Raw genomic sequence first — 27,516 nt, 5'->3', positions numbered from 1 at the left:
TTCCCTCTGCGCATTTCATTTCCTTATTTTTGTGGGAGTTAACAAGGATAAATTTTTTTTTCTTATGTAGCGAATTTTTTTTTCTACTTAATCTCTTAAACTCTAAAATTGATTCGTGTTAATATTAATAATTTAAGGGAAATAAGCCGTTTCACGGTCTAATCACACCAGCACCGAGAAGTGACAGTTGCCTCTGAATAAAGGATGGCATGATTGGCAGGATTACCTTCAGGCAAGGGGAGATCAGGAGAAGTGGAATAGTGTGAAACTTCATCCCTCTCCCATGCTGTTCGGATTATTTATCAAAGTATGTGAAGATCAAAAAAAAAATCAAGGGAAATGCACGCATGTAAATTATTAACAGCCTGCCTCAGAGGATGAGCAGATTTTGTTCATACTTCATTAACTATAACAAATTTTATTACATATTCAAAGAAATAAACCTAGGAGTTACAATTCTAACATGGTAGTAGATAATGTGTACAATAATCTCATCAGAAACTATTATCTAGAAAATAACATTGTAAATATAAAAAAAAAAAAATAAGTGTCAAGAAAGAATCTGACGTTCAGGGAATTACTTGTTTATTTTTTATTTATCATATTGACTCCTGTAGGTTGAAATGGAATACTTGCTCTAGCCCAAACAACAGTATTCTGGTGTGAGCCATTTGTAATTGAGATCTCTCATACAGGCCACCAACAAGAATAAAGGCCAGTTCAGGAAGCGGTAGCACAAAAGCAAATCTTTATTTGCTGTTGCTCAGCAACCATGTGTGAAAGGCCCATTTTTCATTTTTGCCTTAACTTGACTTGACAGGAAAATGATAATAAATATGAGATTATTATCACAGGGTATAGATTATTTTGAACAGATGAACAGATATGTCAAAGAAAGGCATGTAATTTAGTACTATTGAAAGGGAGAACATTAGAGAAACTGAAAATAGAGTTGTAGGTTCATTACCAGCTTGCAGTTCATGTATAATTCTTGAAAAAACCTGCAAAATGTTATTCTGCCTCTCTGGTTTCTCGGTGTGGTCCTTTAAAATGAATCATTTGGTGTTATTCAGCCTGTTGTTATCTGTGTCAACTTCTAGTTTCAATACTACAAAAAAAATCATTCTGTGGTTGCCATGCAACAGAAATTAAAAGCTAAAATATGTTTTAGTTCGTTTGCTAAATGGATATGTGCCTGACTAAATAAACAGTAACCAGGTGACTAATGTAGCTCTAATTAAAAGACTAATCAAGGTATTAATGAAATATTCAGTCTACATGAGTCATGATAAATAAATCCATCAGTTTGAATGTAAAATGGCAAAGATTTTTAATATATGCAGAAATTTTTTAATATAGGCAGACATTAGCACGATGTATAATTGTCTTTTTTTTATACTTTTTAATTTGCTTTTACTATTCTACAGGTGTGCTGATTGCTTATGCAACTTATTTCAAGGAAACTGTTTCACAGGCTCCTTGCACTTAGCTGAACACCTAACTTCAGAAATAAAGTCAGGTCCATAGGATCTGAAACATCCTTCTTTACTGCAGCAAAGTGCTACCTTCTTTTGGAAGTCTGCTCCTGGAAGTCAGTGCCTGCCAGCTGTCACAGTGTGGGGATTAGGGCTGGAGGACAGGTGCTATTTCAGGGGATTGTCCAGGGATCAGTCTCTTGCTGGATTCCCTTTTTCTCACTACAGAGGAGACAGGCCTTTGCCTGTATGGAAATGTGGACTGAGGAGGTGTGTGTGTGTGCTTGGCTTTAGGTGGAGACATGGAGTGGCACTGAGCTGCTGCTGCACAGTGATGTTGCCCAAGAAGATGAGGTTTTGGCTGCCAAGTCCTTCTCCCACATTGTCCCTGCCTTGAGCATGTGACCATCTCAATCACAAATTGGAAGGAATGGAACCCATTCTCCTGCTGTGCCAACAGTACTTTCTTTGTGGCACATTGTTTCAAAACCCAGTTATTTCAGAAGTTGCACACGGACTCAGTTGATGATTCAGGAATTGAAACAGTTTTTAGTTTTGTTTTCAGTAACTTTAGTCCTGTTATGTACATTTTTAAAGCAATACAGAATAGCATTATTTATATAGGATAAGCCCATAATAAACTATTTTTCTTCCTGTAGTCTTCAAACTGTATAAACCCCAAGAAAATAGTTTACTCGAGAATTTTAAAACATAAATCAGGAAGAGTCTGTAGGTCAAATATAGACGGCAGAAAATGAGACAAGTCTTAATTTTGAATATAAACCAATATTGTGAAAGGTAAGATGATTAAAGAAGACTCCACGTTAAAAATTAAAATATTAGCAGAAGACATAAATACTACTTTGAAAAGGAGTGAATTTTTACATATGCTATTAAATAAAATCTGAAATACACCATATTTTTATAAACTAAAATCCTGAAAAGTCCAACCAGCTGTGAGAATTTGTATGGAAATTATAGTCGGTTTTCTGTTTGTCTGCAGAGTGAGGCAGCACATGCTGTACTGCTTCCACAGACTGAAAGTAAATGACTCAGTCACGCACCTCTCTCTTCTGAACAGCCAACAACACTGAGAAATATAATGCTACTGCAAATGAGAAATGGAAAAATACAAATTAAGCCCTTAACAAGACACATTGGCTGATTTTGGTTTGCAGAAAAGCTCAAACAAATGGACTGGGGAGTATTAGAGAATTCGAGGATCTGAGTCCAACTATTTCCAAACACTGCAAATTAAGTTTGAGAAGAAACAGAAAGAAGCATTTGCTGATACATTAAAAAAAAAAAAAAAATCCTGTGTTGTCAAAGTGTCAATATAATCTGGACTACATAGTCTCTGATAAATTCTGGTGAGTAGCCTGTTTAACTCTTGATCGCTTTGGCCGAAGAGTGCGAAATACACGTGCTGTTCACCAGGGCTGTGAGTAAAGGCTTTGCTGCCAGCACTAGCAACAAAAACATTAGTAAAAAAAGCCATCAGTGTAATGGTGATGTTTTCATAAGATCAGTACGTCCACATTACCAGAAATTCCACATTACCAGAAATCCATAGAAGCCATACCGTTTCTTAAGCCTGAACTTGTATTTAACTGAGCGTGTCTTACCCCAGTTTGAGGGCAGAGACCTTTGAGGTCTCTACAGAAAGGGCACAGTGAGCTGTGAGGAGCGGCTGAGGGAGCTGGGGGTGTTTATCCTGGAGGGGTCTCAGGGGAGACCTTGTCCCTCTCTGCATCTCCCTGACAGGAGGTTGTAGCCAGGTGGGGGTCAGGCTCTCCTCCCAGGCAACCAGCGACAGGATGAGAGGACACACTCTTAAGCTGTGCGAAGGGAGGTTTAGGTTGGACATTAGGAGGAATTTCTTCACAGAAAGGGTGATTAGACATTGGAATGGGCTGCCCAGTCGCCGTCCCTGGCGGTGTTTAAGGAAAGACTGGACGTGGCACTTAGTGCTATGACCTGGTTGACGTGGTGGTGTTCGGCCACAGGTTGGACTCAAAGATCTCAGAGGTCTTTTCCCACCCAATTGACCGGGATTCCGTGATTTCCGAACACCGCCCCGTGCCGGGGGCCGGTCCCGCAGCCTCCGCCCTCACCGGGGCCGCGCGCGGGAACGAAGCGGGCGGGCGGGGGAGGGACGGGAGGAGGTGGCGGCCGAACTCTCGCGAGACGAGGCGGGAGCTCTGCCCGCGCTCAGCGCCCGGCGCGGGAGGATTCGAAAAGCGGCGGGTGAGGGAGGGAGCGGGGGGAGTGGGGGTGTCCCGGCGTGTCCCGGCGTGTCCACGGGTGTCCCCAAGTGTCCCGGGGTGTCCAAGGGTGTCCCGTCCCAGCGGTCTCGGGGCTGGTGTCTCCTCTGGCGGTGCTGCCGAGCGGCGCGGGCTCCTGTCTCCTGCGCGCGGTTCCTCGCTGGAAGCCCGTCCCGCGGGTCCATGAGGGTGTCGCCGCTCTGAGGGAGCCCGAGGTAAGCGGCCCGTCCGGCTTCCCGCTTGTTTCTCTGGCGGCAGCCCCCGGGTGACTCGGGACGGGGCCCAGAAGTGGCCTCCGCCCCGTTCTGTCATGTGGCCCAACGCGCAGGGATGGGGAAAGCACGTCAGGAATCACCTGGGATGGAGGGAATGCTTAGGTGCGCAAATGAGGCTCTTGGTATCAAAAGGTGGCCTAGCCCATCTCCCAAAGTTTTCACCTGACAGGAGGGACAGTGACAGACTATTTTACTACCCCTCGGTACTTTTCGTACCAGTAAATGCTGTTGTTGGGAACGATGGCCAGCTTAAATAGGGGCTATGTGCTGAATAATACACTGTGCTTTTTTAAAAATCAAAGTATCCATTAAAAGCTCTTCTTCAAGACTTATTTAGTAAAAAAAACAATTAAAAAGAAAGCTTGCAAACCCTGCAGCCTAGTGATGTTGTGAATCTAGATGCCAATTCAGTATTTTGGAAGGGAAAACTTCTATAACTATGTATTATATATATATATATAACTACTATAATACCTACATAATTGATGTATATATAACTAATATATAACTGTAACTGAGACCAAAATGGTCTTGTTTTGAGACACAGTACCTTGTCTAATGTTTTGTTTATAGAGCAAGGAAAAACAATTCCACGATGAAACGTGAAGAATTTTTGGAAGTTGTGTCTAAAGAGTCAATTGAAGACTTCCTGCATTACACTCAGAATCCTGTGAGTAACCCAGTGTGCACTTGTATCTGCAGTGATACACTTATGAAATCATAAGGCTGTTATTGATGCAGAAATTGTGTGACATAGGGACAGAAAGTGCTTATCTGGTACTTGCAGATGTGCTGGAATGATTGCTGTAGAAAATAAGGTCACATGGCACTTAAGGGAACATAGGCTGAAAAATTTGTAGAAGCTGAAATGTTGCTATTTATAAACCAACTAATTTTTCAGACATTTGGTTGTTCCATGTACAGTTTAGTTTTTTAAAAAAGAAATTATTAGTAGTGTGGTAAAACTAAAAAAAACCCAACTGATTTGATGTTGATGGAGTGTTGTATTTTTAAATTTCAACCTATGAAAGAGTTTATTGGTATGTCATGAATATGAGTTAATGTACAAACATAGCAGAGGCATGTTTCACTAGTATGTGTATATTCATGTAATAGTTTTGTCTGTCCATTTTTCTTTGGTCCGTGTTTAGTTGTACTTTAATAGTTCTTTTCATCACTGAATGCTTCCAAGAAGGGATAAATTGCTCTCTCTAAATGCAGTGTGGAGAGAAGTGGGAGGAACAACAAAAGAAGTCCCATGAAATCTACTATTAGAAGTTCATTGTCACATTGTATATATGATATTGGCATAATAATGACAGATAATTGCATTGTGGTGTTTTCCACTAAGCTTCAATCTGCCTGGTATTGAGATATACCAGATTTCTTCTAAACATCTTTTGCTTGCCTTTATAAATGGTATTGTGAAGTTAGTTTCTTAAGCTTTCTAATCAGTATTTCCCTGATATGATCTGTGCCAGTGTACTAAGTGGATCAGTTGACCTCTATGTCCACAGAGGCATGAACTAATGTACTAATGCAGCAAATGTATTAAACCCACAACCACATTCTGTATAATAAACTTGGAAAATTCATCTCTGAAACATCATTGAATCTCTCCAAGAAATTTGTTATTTCTTCCAATTGCATGAATGCATGTAATTAGAGATGACAACTTTATTACCAGAGTGCCTTTGCTTAAAGTCTCCTTCCCATTTTCCCCCAAATCTAACAACAAGAAACTTGTTTAGGACAACATATGGTACTTGCAGTGTTTTCTTTTCAATTGATTAGGTTGTGTTGTTTCTGCCATCTGCATTCAGTAATTTATCTTAACATATCTTGGCCTATTTGGATTGAAAATGGTTTTTATTTCATCCTTTTATTTTTTATCACCAATTCACAAGAGTTCTCTTGCAACAGTTTTCAACTGTTGCCAATATCTCTGGAAACTTTGTCACCAGCTAAAATGAGAATATTGATTAAAAGTGTTTTCATGCCTTTCTAGCATAAGGGAACATGAATATCCAGATTACTTTTTGGTGTCCAAGAGACCTGAGTTATTTTATTAATTTCCTTTTGAAACCCTTAGATGGAGGGTGTGTGTATCTTGTGTTAGGATGAGGATCCTCCTTTTAGAATCTCCCTTGAGAAATTCTTGACTGCTTTTCTGGAGAAGGCTGGGGTTGTGTATTCTGTCCTTTAGAGGTGGATATATAAATGTAGGAGGAAGCAGAAAGCATGGTTAGAACTTCACTACTTTCCTTAGTTTTTGTGTTGCATTTGCCCTGCTTTTTTTACTTACTTGATGTGTTAGCTTCAGAATTTGTCTTTTTAAGATTTTTTTTTAAATTCTGTTCTTAGCACCACTACTTCTTTCAATGTCTATTTCTAAATACACACACCACCCCTCTTAAATTTTTCTTTTAAATGTTTTGTTCAATTTGCATCTTGTAAAATTCCTGGGGTTTGCTAATTTTCCTTCAAAGTTTGTCGTGGGCTTTTCACTTCTCTTTCTTAGTAATCTTTTAAAGATGTAATCATAATGTGGTGCTGTTCACTGAGGTCTTTATCAGGTGCTGGTTTTTTCCACTAAATCCTGTTCCAATTCCAGAAAATACATTATTAGACAGAAAAATAGGAGTCACAGATATGACTGTAGTTCAGTGTGATCCTTTTCCCTTATAAATTTTGGAATAATTCTATCTCAGATCATCCCAAAGAAAGATTCGAAAGCTCTGGTGTTATTATGAATTCATTCTTTTTATTCAAAACAGTACAATCTTAATATCCTGTCTTTTGGGTTTGTTTGAAGGAGAGGGCTGCAGAACTCCCTGTGAGGCCTTTGGTTTATTATATTTGTTTCCAGCTGTACAATAGGATAGAAATTCTCTTATAAATATGTAACAGGATCTTTCTTCTCATGCCCTTCTGGAAATGTTCTAATACTTAGTGTTGCTTTTTTCATTACTTTCTAATTTTCTTTTTACCTTCGACTTTTTCATTTTGATTCCTGTTTTTTAGGAAAAATGTTTTTATTTCAAGGTCACAGACATTCTCCCTCTTTCCTCTGAAGTGTTTCTGATCCAGTAAACCTTCCACTTCAGTGCTGCAAATTACATTTCAAAAATCATCTGTACTTCCTCTTGGCTCTGCCCAGTTTTCCTTCTCCTCTTTTCTCTGCATGTTCCCTTTCCTAGCAGCTTGCCTACCCTTCTTTGATGCCACCAGAGCTGAAGAGGAGAGTGTGGGGGTGATGTGCTCAGGAGTGGGATGTGATGGGGGCTTTAAAACAGTGCAGTGTACAGAGCACTGACATGTGCAGATCCTCCTCCTGAATCAGGAGTGCTGTTTCCTATGGCTGTACTGACTGTTACATTTCTAGTCCTTGCCTAAGGATTTTCTTTCAACAGCCACCATCAATCTGTATTTAAGATAGCAAAGATAGCATCAGGGACTTTAATTCTGTACCACTGTGAGCTTCTTAGCTAAGGGTATGGAATTGTCTCCATTGCTCTCAAGGGCTTTGGTCTTAAGAGCAGCACTCTTGCTTCATGATACAGTGTCAAGTAGTAGAAATTTAAAAATTATGCTATTTAAAAAAATATATAACTTTTAGAAGTTATATTTTATCTCTATAACTGCAAGTTAATCCTTAATATAAAAAAACCTGTTAATTTTAAAAAATGTGATGATGAAATAAGAGCCACTTCACTGATGTGGGATTGTGTGGTATCTTCTGACCATTCACAGAAAAATACAGTTGATCGTTTTGACTTGAACGAACTCCTTCAAGAATTGCCAAGAAAAAAGAAGGAAGTGCTATGGGAGAGACTGACACAGCTGTTGACAGAGAACTTGATGGAGAGCCCTGTGGAAACGTGGCAGAGGACTGGAGATGATAAAAGTGATGATCACATGGAAGTCGAGATAACTCCAGAAATTGTAAGAATCTTGTAAAATGAAAATAGGATGAGTATTTCATATTTTTGGGGAAATAAAATTGAATATTTTCATAGCATCTAGAAACATACAAGGCTTATCAAATAAGATCAGTTCCAAACATCATCCCCCTGCCCATTTTCAGCTGACTTAATTTATTCATGGGTTAAGCTGAACTTATGATTGGTCTATACTATAAAACACTAGATCTGCTGGTAATTTTAATTATGAAAGATGTGACATAGTTTTCTCAGTAGAGTTAATTGGGCTTTTTTGTATGTCTTATTTCAGTAAATGAATGCTGATATTGCAAATGTTCCTTAAGTATCTGGCATACACTATAAAAAATTCACTACCTGATTTGTTCTGCCATTTCTTCGAATGAAGATCACGAAATCTAGATTTGAATGTCCCTTCCACAAATGGAGCCTATATAGAATTTCTCTGACTCAGACTCTCATGTACTTCCATCTACTGTAGTCTTATCTAGTCTTGAGAATATCAGGGAAAAGGGTTACTTTAATTTTGAAGAAAGAAAAGAAATGTAGTGGTGAAACCATTGGGGAGACCTGGAGGCTTGTAGAAAATCAGTCATAGACCTGGATCCAAAGTGAGCAGATCTACACATTCCTGAGTTGCACAAGACCCTGCTAGTTAAGGTTTGTTTAGCTCTGAAATGGATGTGTTTGAGTGGGTTTGTTGCAGATGAGGTTTTTAGTGGAGGAATGGATACACATGTACAGTCACAATTATCTACTAGCTGGAGCTGACAGCCCTCTTCAAACTTTTTGAAGCAGATGTACTCTAAAACTCTGTTCTTTTGCCTCTTATTTGATAGGTTTTGGGTGCCAGTATACTCCTTCTTCAGAATGGAAGCATAATAATTGAGCTCTGCTCTCTGTTGCTAGGGTTTATTTCTTGTTGAAATTATCTTCTGAGTCCAAAACAAACTGCAGAATTGTTTCCTTAACATGACTTTCTTTCAGAAACAAACTGTAGCAGTGATCCAAGGAGTGACAGCTGTCGTGACTGCTTCCATACCTGCAGTGGATGAAAATGTAAACTACAAAGCTCTTCTAGAATGTGTTTTTATATTAAATGGTGGGTACTTGTCTGTACAGAATACAGCATTTTACCAATGTGTATGGTGGGCTGTTTGTTTGAGCTGACTGAAATCCAACTGGCCTGTGAAACAGAACTCCCAGGTGTCGTGGGTTTACTGGTTGGTACTGAGGAGAGTTGGTACTGATGGGAGCTCTTACTGAGACAGAGTTAAGGGAGCATTTACTTAAGAATCAGCTGCACAAGTTAGAAGTTGGAACTTTAAATAATTTTCTTGCTCCCAGCTGTTCACTCAATGATAGGTAACTTTGATTGTCCTGTGGCTTATATTATTTTTAAGGCAAAACTTAAGATTCCATTATTACTGTTCAAAAAACTTGGCCAAACCTTGAGAGTTGATAAAGCTGCCTAAATACCTGCAGTGAGAATAAGCCATTAAGGTGTGTAAATGTGGCAAGAGCTGGTTGACACTGTGAGGTACAGTTAGTGTACTAAGAGGCTACTGTTTTACAGGAATAACTTGGCTCATTGCGGTAAATAATTATTTTGTTACTGTTGTAGGTATTCTTCCTGCATTACCTGCATCTGAAAAAATCTTACAGGATGCTATCCAACGTGTATGTGAAATGTGGTGGCAGAAGGGACTGGAAGGGAAGGAGGTTCTGGGGAAGACTCTATTTATCATTCTGCTAAGAAAAAGCCTGCATAAAGCTGCTGTGGTATGCTGAAGCTATATTGACTTTCAGATTATTTTTTAGTAAGTCAAGAAAGATGATCCCTCCAATAAAATATTGCCTTCTCTAGAACAAAGTTTAAAGATTTTTGGCATCAGTTTCACAAGTGAACTGGGGTGGTTTTTTTGCATTCTTTTTTATCTTTTTACTCTTTTGTCCAGTACAATGACCAAGGTTTCAATAGCAATTAACTCTCTTAGATAATCCAGGATTTAAGTACTATATTCAGCTACTCATAAAAGCAAGTTTTGTGGGAAGCTTCATTTTATGTTACACTTTATCATTCTACAAATAATTTTCCTTCTCTATTATTGGACTGAAATTCTTTTTTTTTTAAATGCATGAATTACTTGGACTATTGTGATATACATCTTTTGCACTAACCCAATATATGTATCCTTTACTTATTTATTTCTTCTCTTTTTTCCTAATAACTACATTTTCTTCTGTTTTGCCCTGTTAACTGTGTTTATTGTATGAAGTTTCAAAAGTGGAATAATATAGTTTTAATGTATTTTGTATGAAATGGCAGATTTCTTTCTGTACTTCAGCATGTCTTCATTTGGTGGAAGTCAGTATTTCTGCAGCTACACATATTTTTTCCCTGTGATGTGATGAAATTAATGCTCATAATTTTACAATCTAAAAATCTTCTGCCTAGCAGTGCATTTCAAATTCATTATTTAAAATCCTTTAAATGTGTCTGTGTATTAGAGCAATCCCTTATTCACTATAATGTGAGTTGCTTCTTTCCTGTCAGGGTGCAGATATAGTTCGTCTGTGGAATCTACATCAGGCATTACTTTGTTTTGATTATGATTCAGAGGAGAGTAATGAAGTCAAGGACTTGTTGCTTCAGTGTTTTATGAGTGTAAAACACATTAAGAAAGAAGAGGTAAGCAAAATTTTATCTTACTGTGATTTTATGCCAGTGGGATTTGGTGGCTTTTAATAGTTTTGCATTAAGTCTTTTTTTACAGTACAGTAGGTAGCAACATGAGGCAAATCAGCTCTGACTCCAGGCTATAAATGGGTGATATTCTGTTTCATTTGGAAAAAACTTTATTTCTATTCCACACTAAAGTGTGAAAATATGTGTCTAAATCTTCAGTCTGGTTCTTGTATCTTGAGGTAATAAGAACCAAGTGCTTTGCTTTCAGTGCATGTCCCTCAATATTTAAAATCATTCCCTGGTATAATTCTCTTCTTTTATAGCAGTTTTTTCTTTTATTGGAGACAGATAGCTGTAGCAAAATAATTTTCCTTCTAAATGATTCCATTTAGAAGATTGCATTGCCATAGTCTGTTTTGAAAGTAGCATAAAAAGAACCGAACTTTACAGCAAAATGAGAAATATTTCATTTGACTACATACATTTCTCTCAGTAAGCAATTGCTGTTTTGAAGTTTTTAGATTGTGCTTGTGCACCAGGATAGTGGTATCCAAGCCTTTTTTTCTGGTTAAGTGACCAGACCACTTGGCATTGTCTCTGAAGTGCTAACTCCTCCTTGCATGTTTAAAATATATATCTTCCATTTCATGGAATATACAAACTTTCGTCATAAAATAAGCTCCAAGGTTGCTGCATGATTGTGGCAGTGTGGGGATATGGCATTTTAAAATTGGGGGTAGCAAGTGAATTAGGTGAGATGTTTGATAGTGCAGGTTTTAGATACCTGCCACGAAGTTGGTGGCTTTGAGCGTTCCCATTTTCCTTTCCACAGTATGAATGCTCAAGCAGCTATGTCATGGGTTGATTGAAGGAGGTAGCTGTTTTTTCATAGTAAGATAATTTTTCAAACAGATTAACTGCCTGGACTGGTTGATCATATGCAAGACTGAAGAGAAGGGTCAGGAATGTTCCAAACACCCTGGTTCTAAATCAGATTAAACTGATACAGAATTGTACAGTTATACCTTATTGCAAGATCGAGGAGTTCAGTGTTCCTGCCTTCCCAGGCTGTGCTATTCAACACAGAGTAATATTTCTCAGAGGCTTATCAGGCTGCATCAGTGGAGTGATCCTCTGTGATGTAAGAAAACATTCTTGTTCTGATGGGGTTTCCTATCAAACAGCTGGAGAGCCCTGCAGAGCGTTACTGTCTTTTAGAGATAGGTCTGTTGTACTCTCTCCTTCCTTGCTCCCCTTCCATGTGTACAACAGACTAAGGCACATGTACAGTGTCCACAAGCACAGCAGCACCAGCCACCAACACTCTGATAATGTATTAACCCCAAAGGTGACAAGTTCACAGTCTTGCTCACCTATCAGCAGTTTACCTCTCGTGATACTGTGGATGTTGATCCCAGTGATGATTTCAGATCCATTGATCACAGGCAGCAGATTAAATTAGAGGCACTTACCATAATTTTCAGGATCAGGCTCAGTCTTTTGAAATCTAAGGCAAAAAAGAATTGGTTGAAAGCTACTTGGTGGATTTTTATTGTCTTTCTTGCTGCTGGGATTGTAGAAGATGAGATGAGTTTGAGTTTGTCCTCATGTTTGTTCATTGAGGCAGAAGTTGTAGGCCAAGACTCCCTTGGTTTGTCAGGGATGTTGATGTGTGACATGCCCACTGGGACTCATAGATATATTAGACCACCAAAGTAGGAAATAGTAAGTTGTGGTTTTTTCCTAAATAGAAGCAACTCTCTTGACAACAGAAAGGATTCCATCAGACCTGTACACAAGGATCTTGATATTATATTTAGCCTTTAGGTCTTGATTTTTATGATCTTCTGAATTACTTCTTGATCCAAAGGCATTTAAGCTATCAATTCCACTAAAGGGCAGTTTCCAGCTATATACTTCCTTCCATCTCCCCTACTCTGGGATATTCCAACTCAAAGTGTGACTGGCATTCTATTTTCTCAGTTCTGTCATAGGTGTGAATACAACTGTTTGTCCAGCCCTCACTGGAAGTGCCTCTGTTTGTTCAGTGACCCTTTGCACTTCTGCCAATCTGCTCTTTACTGTTGCACTTCCTTATTAATTTTCCTGATTTATTTTTGGCTAGAAAGCTGACAGGTACAAAGGACCCTTACAGCTGGCTGACTCACCCTCATGTATGATCAAGCATTTTAAAGTCTCAAAAACTGGATGCCTTCACTTCATATGTAAGATGAACCAGGAGTGGGGCTGCCTGTACAGATACTTTGTAAGGCTCCAATTCCATGGGCAGATCTTGCTGGTTCTGGAAAAGGAATGACTTATTTCCTTCAAAGCCTTTCACTGCCTTTGCTTGTCAGATTGTTGTCGTTGTTTCTGACTTGCTAAAGTGAATGAAAACTAATATGAGAAAAAAAGTGTTTCTGTTTTCATGAATGAAAGCAACTCCTGGAGGTTTGCAATATTACCTTTCGTGCAATAACAAAGGAACTGTCCTTGCTGATCAGAACATTTATTGTCCTCAGTGGCCCAGCTGTTCCCTGTGGCTTTGTTCAAAAACGTTTCCATGTCCAGTGCTGGTAGAGTTGTTGTGGTGTTTTATTTGTGCCTTCTTCCTGGACTGACACTGCACTTGACAGAGCTCTGGTGTTCTGGCCCATAGGAGGGTCCTGAGTTGCACAGTCCCTTGTCATTATGGAATACTAATGGAAGTCATGCCAAAGGAGAATGGACTTTGAGAAAGTGCAGGCAGATGTGTCGTCCACGTGTCCATTTGTTTTGTGTTTTCTGTACAGTATGAGTAATGCTTGAATTCTGTTTAAAAATTAAGAAACTTTAATTTTTTCCATCTCAGCTACATTTCTAAAATTAAAGATGTAATTTCTTTTGATCTTTAAGCTCTGCATTTACTGATTTTTGAGGTATCTCTTAAAGTGGGAGTTCCTCCTAGGTTTGACTTCTCTGTTTTTTCCTCTTTTCCTCTCCACACAGGGAAGAAGATTCCTGAGTTTTTTGTTCAGCTGGAATATAAACTTCATTAGGATGATACATGGAACTGTTAAAAACCAATTACAGTTCTTTCCAAGGTATGCATCACACTTAGAGTACTTAATGATGGTTAAGAGCTCAGCTAAAATCTTGTTTGTCTCACTGTAAAAACACACAGTGTATTGATAAATATATCAGAACCCAGAAACCTTCAAATCTGCTGACTATAACTACCATATGGTTTCAGCAACTTCATTTAATAGTTCTCTGACCTGCCTAGGTGCACAGTTATAGGTATTGTAAAATGCTTATTTGGCATTAGCTAAAGCAAATGACTGATAGAAATTGGACTGGGTTACTTGCAGTGCTTGTGTGAGCATCCCAGACCCATTTCTTCTTTTGTAGGAGGTTTCTGGTTTTTTCCTCTGAGCAACCTCTGATTTAACTTGGTACGATTGTGGATACAGATGTTCTCATATGAAGTGGCTTTCAGGATCAGGAACTTAACTGATGAATAAAAAAAATGGATATTTTTAAATTATTCCATGAAATTTTACAGAATTAACTATTCATATTAAAATCAGAGGCTTTCTAATGCTTTCAGTTAGCATAATATATACCTGTACATCTGTATAAAGAATTTGAGGCTTTCACTGTGAGATAAATGATAAAATATCTGTGCCAATGTTTTGACTCTCCCCCCATAAGAGGTATTTCCTGTGTTATGTAATAGTGCTTGGCTTCATTAATTATCAGTTACTTTGTAATTAGCTGTGTAGACTTGAAAAGGTGGTTTCATCTCAATTACGATGCACAGAATTAAGAATACTATCGGTACTTAAAAAAACTTTATGAATTGTACATGGATATGGTTAGGATGCTTGCTTGAAAGTGTTTCCCATATGTTAATACAGATCCTTGGTGGAATACATTGCAGAAGTTTACTTCAGGTCCTGGAAGAAGGTATCAGGAGAATTCATAGAGGTAACACTGCTTGAAATTTCATTTGGATAATTTTGAATTTCAAGGTGGGGAACAGACATGACTTTTCAACCTCATGAATGTTCCTAACCAAACCTTAAGGAATTATTTCCCTGAGGAAAAGGCATCTTCAGCATTGTCAAAGAGTAACAGCTTGTCATGCTTTGAATATTTGCCCATTGTGATCAGCTTGGCTGCATTTAAACACCTGTAGTTCTGCAGCTGAAGTATTGTTTACACAACTATGCACATACACCGTGTTTTTCATAGACACACTAGTTATCTGAGTTATGGAAGCTTTTATTCAGTATGTGCAAGTCTATAGAGTTGATAGCTCAAGTATTTATGTAGTTTTTGTGGATTTCCATGGGGATGATCAAAAGCATATTTACAGCATCACAACAATTCCAGAGCAAAATTTCAGATACCAAAAACTTCTTACTTACCGTGTGGGGGTGCTTTTAGGTTCTGAGAATTGGATTAGCTGTATATTCTGAAATTTTGAAAATCAGTTTAAGAAGACAGGCCTGCAGCATGGAAAAATTTGGGCCAAGCAGAAGCCAAGTAAGAAATAACGTCAAAGACTATTTTCATTTGCTTGTTTTAGAGAATAATATAGTTGCTGCACACCCACAGTACTTATTATTGTTTTATTGTGTTAACAGTAGCATGTATGTGTTCTTACTATAGGAACTGGAACATAACTGCATCCAGGATTTCATGCATCATGGAATTCATCTTCCCAGAAGTTCTTCTGTTCATTCTAAAGTTAGAGAGGTAAGTTCCTGTAAAGCAGAGCAGTGCTCACGTGGAGCCAAGGCTTTCTCTTCCCCACTGTTTCCCTAGGGAAGTAGGCTGGGGATGAGGAAGAAGTTGGGAGGGTCACAGCTGAGACAGCTGATCCAAATTGACCAAAAGGATATTACATGCCATATAACCATCATGCTCAGCAATAAAAACAGGAAAAGTGAATTTTGGGGAGGTAGTACTTGCTTGGAGACTGGCTGAGTATTGATCTGCTTGTGGGAGGTGGTGAGTGATTGCATTTGCATCATTTTTTGGGACTTTTTCTGATCCTCTTTCCTTCATTTATTATACTGCTTTGTCTTGACCCATGACCTTCTTGCTTTTCTCTCCCAGTTCTCTTCCCACCCCACAGGGCAGGGAGTGAGTGAGTGAATGGCTGTGAGTGGTATGTGCAATATGTATCTTGACAAACCAGCATATATTACTATATTGGCTTTTTGATTTGGTTTGGTTTTTTTGGGGGGTTGTTCTGTTTTGTTTTCTCATATCTGTAGGGTTTCCTTGTCCTGTGATTCCTGATGGATGGAATACACTTTTGACAGGGCATTTCATGTGTTTCAGGCTCAGAAGCTTCTGATCTTGAAAGAGGACAGTGAATTAATCTGTCTTTGGGTTACAAGGAGAGTGGGTCTCCGAGTAAATTTGAATGATGTTTTCTTTTTCCGTAGGCAGGAATTTGATTTAAAACGATCCTTTAGAATCCAGAAGTTCCTGTAGCAGCTGGGAGAGTAACCAACCACAGTTACTCACTTGAGCAAAGTTTGGGCTACCTCTTTTGTTGGAAGAGAAGTGAAGGAGGGGAGAGCAACACAGATAACTCTCCCTTCTGAATTCAGAGTTCTGACTGTAACACAAATGTCTGTCTTGCAAATATTCAATACTCACCTGTTCTGATGAAATCTATTACAAGACAGTATTGATTTGCCATTAGTCCTGGGTTAGATCCCTTATTATCATGTAGAAACAAGAGCTACATAGTCTCTTATAAATTGTAACATGTCTTTACTCCAGTGTATTCAAAACCTAGAGAAAAGCCGTTCTTTCCCCAGAGTGTCCTTTCTGTGGACGTTATTCCCAGGCTTCTCCATCCATCTGTAGCTGTGAATACTTGAGCTACTGACCACTAGAGGGTCAACTTCTTTTCAAACTGACCAGTGTTTTGGGTGGAAGAATTACTTCATATCAAGTTACTTGATGTTCTTTCTCATATTCTACTCTGTCTTCCACTTTCTTTTTCTTTTCTGCATAATTTAGATACAAAAATAAGAGGATCTTTAGCCAGCTAGGCATAGTTTTGAGTCCCAAGGAGTGCTGATACTTGGTTTTCATCAATGCACTAAAAATGTATTACCTTTGTAGAGTTGTATTTGGATAACTCCACTTACTAAGTAATGTTCCTTTGTTCTTAAAAGAGAAAAGGCTTATTTATCTGTAGTTGATAATGTCATGGTTTCAAAGTGTTTCTGACAGTTACTTTAAAAACACTTTTTTGCTGTAACAAAATGAGTTGTTTTCGTGAAACTCTCTAGCCACTGCTTTTTCTTATTTGTAGATCTATAAAGTTATAAAATTTGATATTTATTAGTCTATTTAGTTTTATTATTTTTGAGACTTTATTAAAATATAGGGTCAATTAATATGTCTAATTTTATCGTTTTCCATATTACAAAAACTCATCGGTCTTACATAAATTTTGAAATGGGACAACTCCTTATCACTTCTTGAATGTAGAAAATACTGTTAAAATGGATTTGGGGACTGGTTTGTTTGTTTGTTTTTCTTTAGATGCTGAGTTATTTTCATAAACAAAGTAGAGTTCGTCAAGGAGTAGAAGAAATGCTCTATAGATTGTATCAGCCTATCCTTTGGAGAGCACTGAAGGTAATTATCCTTTTCAGAAAATAGGACTGTTTTTCTCCAACTGCTAAATTTTGGGTCTCTCCCACATCTTCTGTTTTTATTAGTTGCTTTTAAAATGAAATGACTACAAAAAACAGAATCAGTGTTTAATATCTTGGATGTAGCTGAGTAACTTTGCAAGTTGTAATTAGGCAGAGTATGCACAACAATATTCTGATTTGTTCATGTGGTTTACTTCTATAATTCAGTTTTGTTCACAGGTACCTAGAGTGCTTTCCAGGATTACATCTTCTCAATTTGGAAATGTTGTGTAATGTTGTATTCTGTTTTCGGAGTTCTTTAGGGAATTATCAGTGCTCTATTATCAAAGCCAAAAATGTTCAGAGGACGATTCCTTCTCACCTTCTGATTACTTACCAGCCTTAGAATACAACTCAATGAATTTATTAGGGTATTATTTTAGAAAAACTTTTATTCCACTTTGATTGTATGTACAGACATTCATGCCATGGATATGCTTTTAATCACGTGGTCAGAATGAAATTTATTCTACTTTTACAGTGTGTGTGTGTCTTTGTTGCATGCACAGACTAAAAGGGACCTACTGCAGTTTGCCCACTCAGTTCCACTCTGTGATTAAAATGAGCCAAGCTTCCTTCTTTGTGAACAGCTTTTATTTTGTCTGAGGTTATGAAATCCCTGATTGTGAGAGCACACACACCCCATTTGTTACAGCCCAGTCAAGTGCTGTTAAACATCTACAGTTTCATTGCTGGTTGGTCATACAGCATCTTCTGTAGCCATGGGAGAAGTGTTTGAAATTCTTAAAGTTGAAAGTATTTAATAAAAAGTTGATGAAAATGGATTTTATGAGGTTCAGGAAGGAGTTGAGAGTTTCTAAAGAACCTTGTGATAGAGGTGGGAAGGTGAACAGACTCATCGCTAGCCCAGTATCTTGGTTGGTCTTACATTAATGGTTGGATTCCATCCTTTTAGAATTAATATAAACAAGGAACCTTCTGGATGAAACATGTATGTTCCTAGTGCAAGAGAATAATAGCTACAAAGCATGGCTTCCTTAATTTTACTTTTTTTGTCCCTAAAAAGAATAGGGGGTTTAAATGATCTTGGATCGGATGGTAAAATTCTTGACTAATGTCTCAGAACCAGCTTCAGAGTAGTTAGCAAAACAGTATTCCATTCTTAGGGGAGTTGCTACCTGGAAATGGAGGTTAGTGATCACTTTCCAAAGCCCAGAACTCAAATATAAGATTGCAGTATTTTGGAGGAACATTCTATCAAACCTTACTAAATCTGCATAGATTTATTTGGACAAATGTAACAGAAAAGTATATCTTGAAGGGAAAAAAGGTTAATTATTGATTTGCAGCAAGATAGTGGGAGAATTTCACTGATTCCAGAAGCGGTTGAAATTTTTAACAGCTGCTATTCTTAATTTTCACATCACTAATGGTTCCATTGCTAGAAAAAATCTTACAGTACTGTTGGAGTGTTTGGTGTTTTGAAGTAACTGTTGCTGTGACTCAGAATCAGCAGTAGTTTAAGATACAGAACTGAGAAGGGAAGCTTATAATTGTCCTTACTGAATCCTTATGGATTCTACTGCAAAGCTTGAAATGTCAGCTTAATTTTAGGTAACCAGTTTGATGCTCCTATTTTAGCCAAGTCCCTAATTTAATACAGTGAAGAACAAATCTTGTTCTAGAACACTGGTTACGAAACAAAGGACATGCTGCCCCTCCTTCTTGCAGAAAGCAAAAATACTTCAGTTCTAAGAATATAACAAATTCCAGAACTGTTTGTGTTGAAACTACTTGATTTCATGTCTGGAATCTTTAAACTGAGAGTGTACATTTGTAATGCAGAGTTCTCTGTTTCTTCCTAAATGGCTTGTTTTGCAAATACTTAGTTCACACAAGCTTCTGTTGGGGCTCCTACCTACACTTATTTTTATAAGCCTTTATGCAACTTGAAGTTTTTCTAAGCCCATATGTAACTTCTTCATATTTTTCACGTCTTTATTATGAAAAGTAGGTGTCATGCAAACATAACAGAGATAGTTGTGCAGTAATTGGTTATTAGTATAAGAAGCTATATGGATATAAAAATATGGATATTTAGTGTGAGATAAGTAGTGATTAAGCTATTTCTTACCAAGCTCAAAAAGTCAAGAACCACTCCTCCAGGAATTCAAGCTGTTAAAGGAAGTGAGTCCTTTAAAGTGGTGTGTTTGGTTGTCTTTTTTTTTTTTTAAACATCCCACGCTTTTAAACTAAGATGTACTGGGGAAACAGTGCTTTGAATAATTGGAAGTGAATTTTAGGATCTGTAAGACCAGATGAAATTTAAAAGAAAGCTCTGAAAATTAAATGAAGGAAAAAGTTAAAATATTGTTCAAAAAGGTTCCGAAAGTTCCTCAGAATAGTACAAGCATAAAGATAAAGAAATATTAGTCATTTAAATAACTGCAGGCTGTCGCATGGAAAAGCCATTGTGGTTTAAAACAGGATATGAATTTAAAGTCTTAGGTTCTACCTCTGTGAAGACATTTGCTCTTCTACAAGCTTGAATATGCAAATACATTTGGGATAAACTCCAATTAATTAAAGGCAGGAATTTGAACTGTGGGTACGCAGTTCAGAATTAAAGTGAGCTTAATGGAATTCAGTGTAATGCACTTAGAAAGTTTATGGAAATTAACTTTCTGGAATGGCCATGGTAGATAAGGTCTAGGTTATTGCACAGAAACACATTTGAATTAATTTTCACATGCAATATTAGTGCAGAAGAGTTATTTCACCCTGAATTCACATATTAGCTTCTTATATGTTAATTCTTAAATATAGACAAGCTCAAAGTTAAAGGATTTTCTACAGCTTTATAGGATAGAATTAAGAATTATGATCTTTCCACCTTTAAAGTGTTTGCATTATCCATGATAAATAAAGTCCCTAGCTAAAGAATGCATGTATGTGGCTTTTTTGCCTTTGTAGGATTCAATTTAGAATTGCTAATAATTTTGTTGACTAGAAGAATTTGGAATGTTCTGGTTCTACCCAGAGATGTGATCCACCATATCAGGGTTGGTCCAGGAGAGAAATACAAAATAGACTGCAAATGACATAATTGTTACTCGTTTCTTTTGTGTCTTTCTGGTTTTATTTGTCATTAATTTATTTAAGTCTAAATATTATAGGGTTATCATCATGTTTCTTTTCCCTGCCTTTGATCTGAACTTTCCTTATGACAAGGGAAGAAGAAAATTGGATTATTAGAATAGTCAGGAGGTTCCCTGAGCTGTCTCTTGTCTTGCTGTTAGAATTAAGCCTACTTTGCTTGTTATATTACACTATATATAGTCTCATACATAGATTTCTTTTTTTTTAATTTAGACCCAAAATCTGAACAAATTTCTTCCTTCCCTCTTTCCAAGAGAAGTTGGCAGAGGCTCTTAATCATTGCACTGCTATCTCTGTTAAATAAAATGTAGTTTGAAGGTTAGATTTCAGGTTTCTCCCTGAGATGCTTTGTATTTCATCATCATTTCATTGCCTGCTCTTTTTCTGTCCTTTAAGAGTCCACAAGGTCAGTTATCTTTCACTGAATGAGTGTCTAAATATCCACCTTTTTCATTTTTCTTTGCATTTGGGACTCTACAACCAGTAAAATGTATGTTGGAATACACTAAAAACTGTTACAAATGGGATAATGTCTGAGGGTTGTGAGGCTTGCCATAGATTTTTGATTTTTGATGAGCTGCCTGGGGCTCAGAACATTCCTTCTGTGCACAGATGCAGAAATGAATAATATGTTTATGCTGGATAAGTTGCTCTCCAGGTTTTCTGATGCTTGGTTACTAAATACTGTTTTCTAGAAGAAATAGGCTTGAGCTTTTCAATTAAATCACCTGTCTCTTGACAGGCAAGGTAATTAATTCTGTAATTTAATCTGCTTGAATTCAGGATTCTTTTGCCCTGAAGAGGAGCTTTAAGGCAACCAAGAGAAGTCCCAATTGCTTTTAATTTTTTCAGCATTACAGAAAGCAGAAGGGCTCTGACTATGACTCTTCAGGGTCACTGAAGTTGATATTCTTTGAAAGCTAATTGTAACAATAACTCAGGTGTTACTGAACGGGTGGAAGTGTAAAGTAACACATTAAAACTCATATGTGATCATAAGTTCTCCCATGCATTTATAAATTCTTCTCTTCCATCTACTTAATTAAAAACACTAACTTGCTTAAAAGTGTTGGGAGAGCAGTATTTGACAGGATATGCCTCTGGATATTAAGTCTGTCCTTATTGAAACAATATTTTTTCCTCCATTGTAACAGGCCAGAAACTCAGAAGTTCGAGCAAACGCAGCATTTTTGTTTGTTGATGCTTTTCCTCTTCGTGATCCCAGTTTTGATGCTGAAGAGATGGACAATGAAATTCAGAAACAGTTTGAAGAGCTTTTTGTAAGTTTTAATGAAACTAAAATGTTAAAAGTTAAACTTTCATCGAAGCTAACTCAAAAATCAGTTCTTGATGCAATTAAAACTTATGGAACTTCTGGACAGTATTTGGAGGGAAATACAGGTCTCTGTTGCAGAAAATGCAAAAATAAAATAATATTTTAAATTTCTGTAGTATGTTCATAGCAGATGGCACACACCATTTTCAAGTCTGAGAAGGAAATATTAGGGTTTGTTATTCATTAATCTTTAAATAAGAGATGCTTTTGAAAGACTAGACCTAGGATTGGTAAAGAGAGCTTTACAGTTAATATGGAAACGTTCAATGAAAGATGAGTATTTTATTTCTAAATGCTTCTGAAATTAAGTGTAATAGAGATAAGAACCTAAAAAATGCCTTACCAGTCTAGATGGGTGAGAATGGGCATAGTATTTTCATTAAGAAAATATTTAGGAATCATGAGTAAACATCTGATAATTGAATGGATTTCAAAGTTTTTGTGTTGCTGCATAGGAGCAGTGATCAGTGTAAACTCATATTAGTAAAAGTCTAAATATTCTTAATTAAATCAAAAATATAAGACTTAATATGATCTATTAAAAAAAATAAATTTCAAAAGTCCAATTCAAAAAGTTGACCAATAGGTGTATTAATTTTGCATTAGATTTAAGTTGCTTAGTTTGTTTTATAATAAAATGCCTTGAAGGACTAATAATATCACAGTTCTTTTATTGTCTGACAATTTGCATAATGACTGAAAGGCAGTGGAATGCTTTTTGTTTATGATAGGTTCATGTCAGACAGCAATATGGTCACAATAATGCATATGCTCACATTATTCTTCTGTTTGTTTTAGAGTCTCTTAGAAGATCCTCATCCAGTTGTCCGCTCTACAGGGATCCTTGGAGTTACTCAGATAACATCCAGATACTGGGAGATGATTCCTTCAGTAATTGTTGCTGATCTTTTAAAAAAGATAACTGGGGAGCTGGCATGTGATGTATCATCTGCTGATGTTCGATGCTCTGTATTTAAAGTAAGTAACTTTTCTAAATTAAAAATAGTTTTGGTCATTTTTATATTTTACTTGATGCACAGGTTTCTAGTATCATTTAAGGCAAGGAATAACTCGTCCTGCAAAATAACTTAGGCAATAAAATTCTTAAAACCTGGAAGTTTGACGTGCTTTATAAAAGCCACGCATTTGGAATACACAAATGCCTTTTAAAATAGGAACTGATGGGCTTTCTGACTCTCAGCTGCTTTGAATTTCCAGTCTTATAGACGTTGTTTGGACCTGATAATTCAGTTATTTGAACTATTAGAAATGATGCTTAGACTTGACAACATCTGCAGGCAGGTTCCAGGATGTCTCCAAGTCCCTGGTCTTAGCATGTCCCAAGACGTGCGCAGTTAGGATTTTGTATCCCACTTCGTGTTTCTGAGCTTTGGATGGCTATAGTTCCACACTGTTTCTCTGGTAATGCCTCCTTCCTGTGCATTGCTCAGTATGTTAGAATTAGTTCATCTACATCTTTCTGACATATGATAAATAACTGAAAGCTTGGACAGAAAAATGAACTCCCTGAGCAGTATTTTCACTTGAAGGTTTTGTGTCTGTATCAGTTCAGCCTTAAACTGGAGCAATCTTCATGCTAATCCTCACTTGCTCCTCTACAGCCACATGGGGGGGCTATACTGGACAGGCAGAGTGCTGATTTAAAAATAAATTGGAGAAATAGTATGTATTTTTAATTTGAAATCAGCACAGTTTAGGGAGCTGGTATTGCTACCACAAAAAACACTTGACAGTGTGCTCTCAGATAGAAGGCAAGACCGTGGCCCCAGTGAAAATCTAAAGCTCCTTCAGCTGAAATGAGTTCACTGAACAGTTCACCGGAAATTTAAAATAACAAAATCAATTTTTGCTAAAGAATATTACGAGAAAAATATGCAAGTGCAGTATCTGTCCCTGCTTCATTTAACCTTAGAAGTGTCATGGTCCAATTCAGCAATTTTTGCCTAGATATTTTTTCAAGCCTACTTTTTCTGGTTTTGTTTTTTTTTTTTTAGTGCCTACCAGTAATTTTGGACAACAGCCTAAGCCATCCATTACTGGAACAGCTCCTGCCAGCGACCAAACACAGCCTTCGTGACAACTCGGAGAAGGTGCGAGTGGCTTACGTCGACATGCTGCTGAAAATTAAGGCTACCAAGGCTGCTAAGGTAGGATATGTGATGCTTGATAAGTAGCAAGGAGATAAAATCAAGGTGTTTATTTAAAACAAAAAAGAAGTACATTTTGAGACTACTGCAGTATTCCTAAAGGGAAAGAAATACATGCTTTGCTGTAGTAATGCTCTTAATACTTGTGGTATCCTGAGTGCTCCACTGACCTGTGTGTTGGGAGATGTATGGCTTGGTTTACTCAGTCAGAAGAAACAAAAGATCACAGAACCTGTTCTGAAAGTGTTGGGCTCTGAAATCTTAATCATGATCTCTATTGTATTCTTGTGTTATTATTTATTATTTTAAAAATACTCAGCTAACATAATCCCCTAATATCTTATAATCTTACTGTGGTTCTTTTAATATTCATTTCTACATCACTCTGTAACCTCACAGGTACTCAGCACTTCTTCTGGTGCTGGGTTTTAACTCTTCATAGCAGTATGATTTGTTTGAAGGACCGGCACCTGCAGTCATGACTTGATCCCTTAGTATCAGTTATCTGTATAGTAAAATATAGTCAAGCTTGTTTTAACTTGTATCGAATATCAACAATGCTTTATATTGATTATTTAATGTTGTTACTTTGTGTACAGCCTCTGAAAAAACAAAGTATTCATGCTGCTGTTAAATGTATAAAAAAAGTTATTGTTTTAAAGTTATTTGTCATTCAGTATGAAAGTTCAAACAAATTATCTTTTTGGCTTCTCTGATTTATTCTGATTTATTGAATTTGCTGCTGTTATAGACAGAGGAAAAAAGATAATCCTCAGCTTCAGGGATTTTTTCGAGGAAGGAAGGATCAAATTTACATAAAAGAAAAAAAATCATACTGTTAAATGCTTTTCAGTAAATTCCTCTTTACTTAAAAACTGTAATATGTATCTCTGGTAAGTCCTGGGGTCACTTTAATACTTATTACAAGAGCCTTCTTCTTATGACAGTTCTAGTAGGGATGCCCATAGTTTGAACTCATGGGGTAATTAGCTGCTGCAAATATTTCTACTAAGAATAAGACATTTTTTTTCAATACCAAGAAACCTTTCTTTTAGTTTTTTGTTTTAATCTGAAGTGCACAGAATAATCAATTCAGGATCTTTTAAAAAAAATTGCAGGTGTGAGTGGTGTTACTGGTGTCATAACAGCCTGTGTATTCCTTTGGGATTTCACAGCCTTTGATTTCTGTGTACAAATAAACTAGAGCTCTGCTAAGGATGGGATGCACTTGTGGTTTGGGATGGATTTGCAAAGGGTGTTGCTCTATACAGGATTTTAGGATGTATACAATCCTGGTAGGTAGTTTGGTCCTGCTTAGTCCTATAATGAGAATATGTAACGTGGTACATAATGACAAATAATTGTATCTTGTGGTGATATCTTTGTAGAGTAAATAATTCTTCCCTATATCTATGGAATTGCATTAGCATTGCAGGTGTATTGAGCTGGAATTGCTTGACCCAGAATTTTATCAGTATGTCAGAGATACCAGGAGATTTGGAGGTGCATCAGAACTGCAAAGTAGCATTGCTGCAGCAGAATGTAAACCCAGTACATGCTGGTGGTTGGTAAAAATAAAAACTGCTCATGCTGTCCTCGTAAATGCTACTCGTATTTGTTGAGACTATCGACATGGAAAACACTTAATGAAGGTGATTGTTTTTTCCTCTGTCTTTTTTAACTCCTTTAATACCTTTTTCTCCTTTAATATCTTTTCCAGTTCTGGAATATCTGTCCCATGGAGGATATTCTGACTCGTCTTGAGGTGGATTCACGGCCCGTGTCCCGGCGCATAGTGAACCTCCTGTTCAACTCCTTCTTTCCCACCAACCAACCCGAGGACGTGTGGTGTGAGCGCTGTGTCACTCTCATCCAGATGAATCCAGCAGCAGCCAGAAAGTTCTATCAATATGCTTATGAATATACTGCCCCCACCAATATAGGTAAAATACAAAACCTTATGAGTTTTCAAAGCTTTTCGTTTCTGCTCTTAGGTGCAGTACTGTCCACTCCAGCCAGGTCTCTCTGCTCCCCGTTCTCCTCACATGCAGCATAAAACTCTCTCAGTTGATATATATTTCTCATGTAGAAATAATGTAACAAAATACCCCTGTGCCCTAAGTGATTTGAGATCTTCATGTGAAAGATTCTATAGAAGCTGAAAAATATTTATGTCTGGTAATCTGATTGTCTGGGATTTGCGGATCAGTATTTTCAAGTTGCTCGGAGAAAATCTGAAAAGCCTTCCTTTCGTTTAAAAGCTTCAGAAAGTTTCAGGGAGAAGGGCATGTACTGCACAGAATGTTGCTCCTTTTCAGAAAAGTGCTGTTGAACCAAGTAAAATCAGGCAAAAACTACTGATAAAAACCAAGTAGTCAGCGTGAAGTGATTGGGTGAAATGCCCAAGCTGTGTCCTCCTGACTGATTACCTTGGTAGGGGAGTTAGAAATCACATGATTATGAAATCAGCTGGTTGTACTTTCACCAGAGTGGGCATAACCCTTCCACTTTATCTAGAGCGGAGCTCCTTGTTCAGGAGGGCGATGGTTGGGCTACTACATCTTTTCCAAATAATGGGAATTGCCATAGGATGGGATGTGTTCTTGAATGTAGGTCATTAACAGCTATTCCAGATGAAGGTAGGAGCTGTGGGAGCTTCCTCTGATCCAGATTTGATAAGGTGGTGGTTGGTTTTGGGGTTTTTTTTAGTATATTTTTTAACCAGTAAAATTATAGAACCTGATGGTAATGTTACCATTTCTTCTTCATACTTGAGGATGTAAAACATGTTCACATTTTTCCATTTCTTTTACAAGGAATGTTTCTCCTTTTTTTCCTAGTTATTTCTGGTTCTGCTGCCTGCTTTTACATACTGGCTTTCCGGCTTTATAATTAGAAGCATTTATTAGCAACATTGTTAAAAATAGTACATTTCTAATCTATTCTTATTCTCTTTAAATGTAGCTAAATTGATGCTCACCATTCGGCGCTGCTTGAACGCCTGCATCCAGAAAGCAAGGAAGGAGAGTCTGGGTGATAGTGGGGAGGATGACAATGATGAAAGCGAAAAGGAGAACACAAGTGTAAGAAAGTCCACTTTATGCTAAGTTCTAGTAACTTGTTTTTTTCTGCGTTGCTTCACCTGAGGCATAGGCAGTTAATGATATGACAGAAATCTAAGGGAAAGCCCTTAGGCATCTGTGGAATTAGAAGGGGAGAATTGCCATTATCATGTTTTCATGTCCTGCAATAGCAGAAATTTGGTGAAGCAGATAGGATAAAACAGAATGAATATGAAGCACCCTAATTCCAGTACTAATTATAAATTGGTTTGATTTTGCAATTAAATTGTTCAAAAAAATACCATTGCAAGATATGTGAAGTTAGAGAGAGTAAGACTGAATTGTGGAGTTCATGTTCTACAGCAACCACAATACCTTTGTAAAATGAATAGAAGGATTTTTCAGGGCTTTTTTGAAACCTTATTTTAACTTCAATTTATATTTAAGAATATAATAGGTAATATCATCTAAGT

General features: G+C 37.3%; 1 protein-coding gene across 1 annotated transcript in view; it reads left to right on the top strand.

The window, feature by feature from the left end:
- The first annotated feature begins 3,784 nt into the window (after window positions 1-3,784).
- Window positions 3,785-27,516, top strand: part of NCAPG2 (non-SMC condensin II complex subunit G2) — a 41,446-nt gene continuing 17,714 nt past the window's right edge. The window contains exons 1-15 of the mRNA XM_027720763.2: window positions 3,785-3,954; window positions 4,588-4,684; window positions 7,768-7,959; window positions 8,943-9,057; window positions 9,580-9,737; window positions 10,513-10,647; window positions 13,633-13,727; window positions 14,544-14,613; window positions 15,301-15,387; window positions 17,203-17,298; window positions 21,632-21,757; window positions 22,612-22,791; window positions 23,829-23,981; window positions 25,702-25,924; window positions 26,946-27,064. Of these exons, the coding sequence (XP_027576564.1) occupies window positions 4,610-4,684; window positions 7,768-7,959; window positions 8,943-9,057; window positions 9,580-9,737; window positions 10,513-10,647; window positions 13,633-13,727; window positions 14,544-14,613; window positions 15,301-15,387; window positions 17,203-17,298; window positions 21,632-21,757; window positions 22,612-22,791; window positions 23,829-23,981; window positions 25,702-25,924; window positions 26,946-27,064 (1,824 nt within the window). The 5' untranslated portion in view covers window positions 3,785-3,954; window positions 4,588-4,609. The remainder of the gene's footprint in view (window positions 3,955-4,587; window positions 4,685-7,767; window positions 7,960-8,942; window positions 9,058-9,579; window positions 9,738-10,512; window positions 10,648-13,632; window positions 13,728-14,543; window positions 14,614-15,300; window positions 15,388-17,202; window positions 17,299-21,631; window positions 21,758-22,611; window positions 22,792-23,828; window positions 23,982-25,701; window positions 25,925-26,945; window positions 27,065-27,516) is intronic.

Source organism: Pipra filicauda, unplaced genomic scaffold (assembly GCF_003945595.2).
Source record: "Pipra filicauda isolate LSUMZ 115617 unplaced genomic scaffold, ASM394559v2 scaffold94_size2452230_pilon, whole genome shotgun sequence".
NCBI classification, from domain to species: domain Eukaryota; kingdom Metazoa; phylum Chordata; class Aves; order Passeriformes; family Pipridae; genus Pipra; species Pipra filicauda.
Note: the sequence above shows the minus strand (reverse complement) of the source record. Positions and strands in the feature narration are given on the sequence as shown.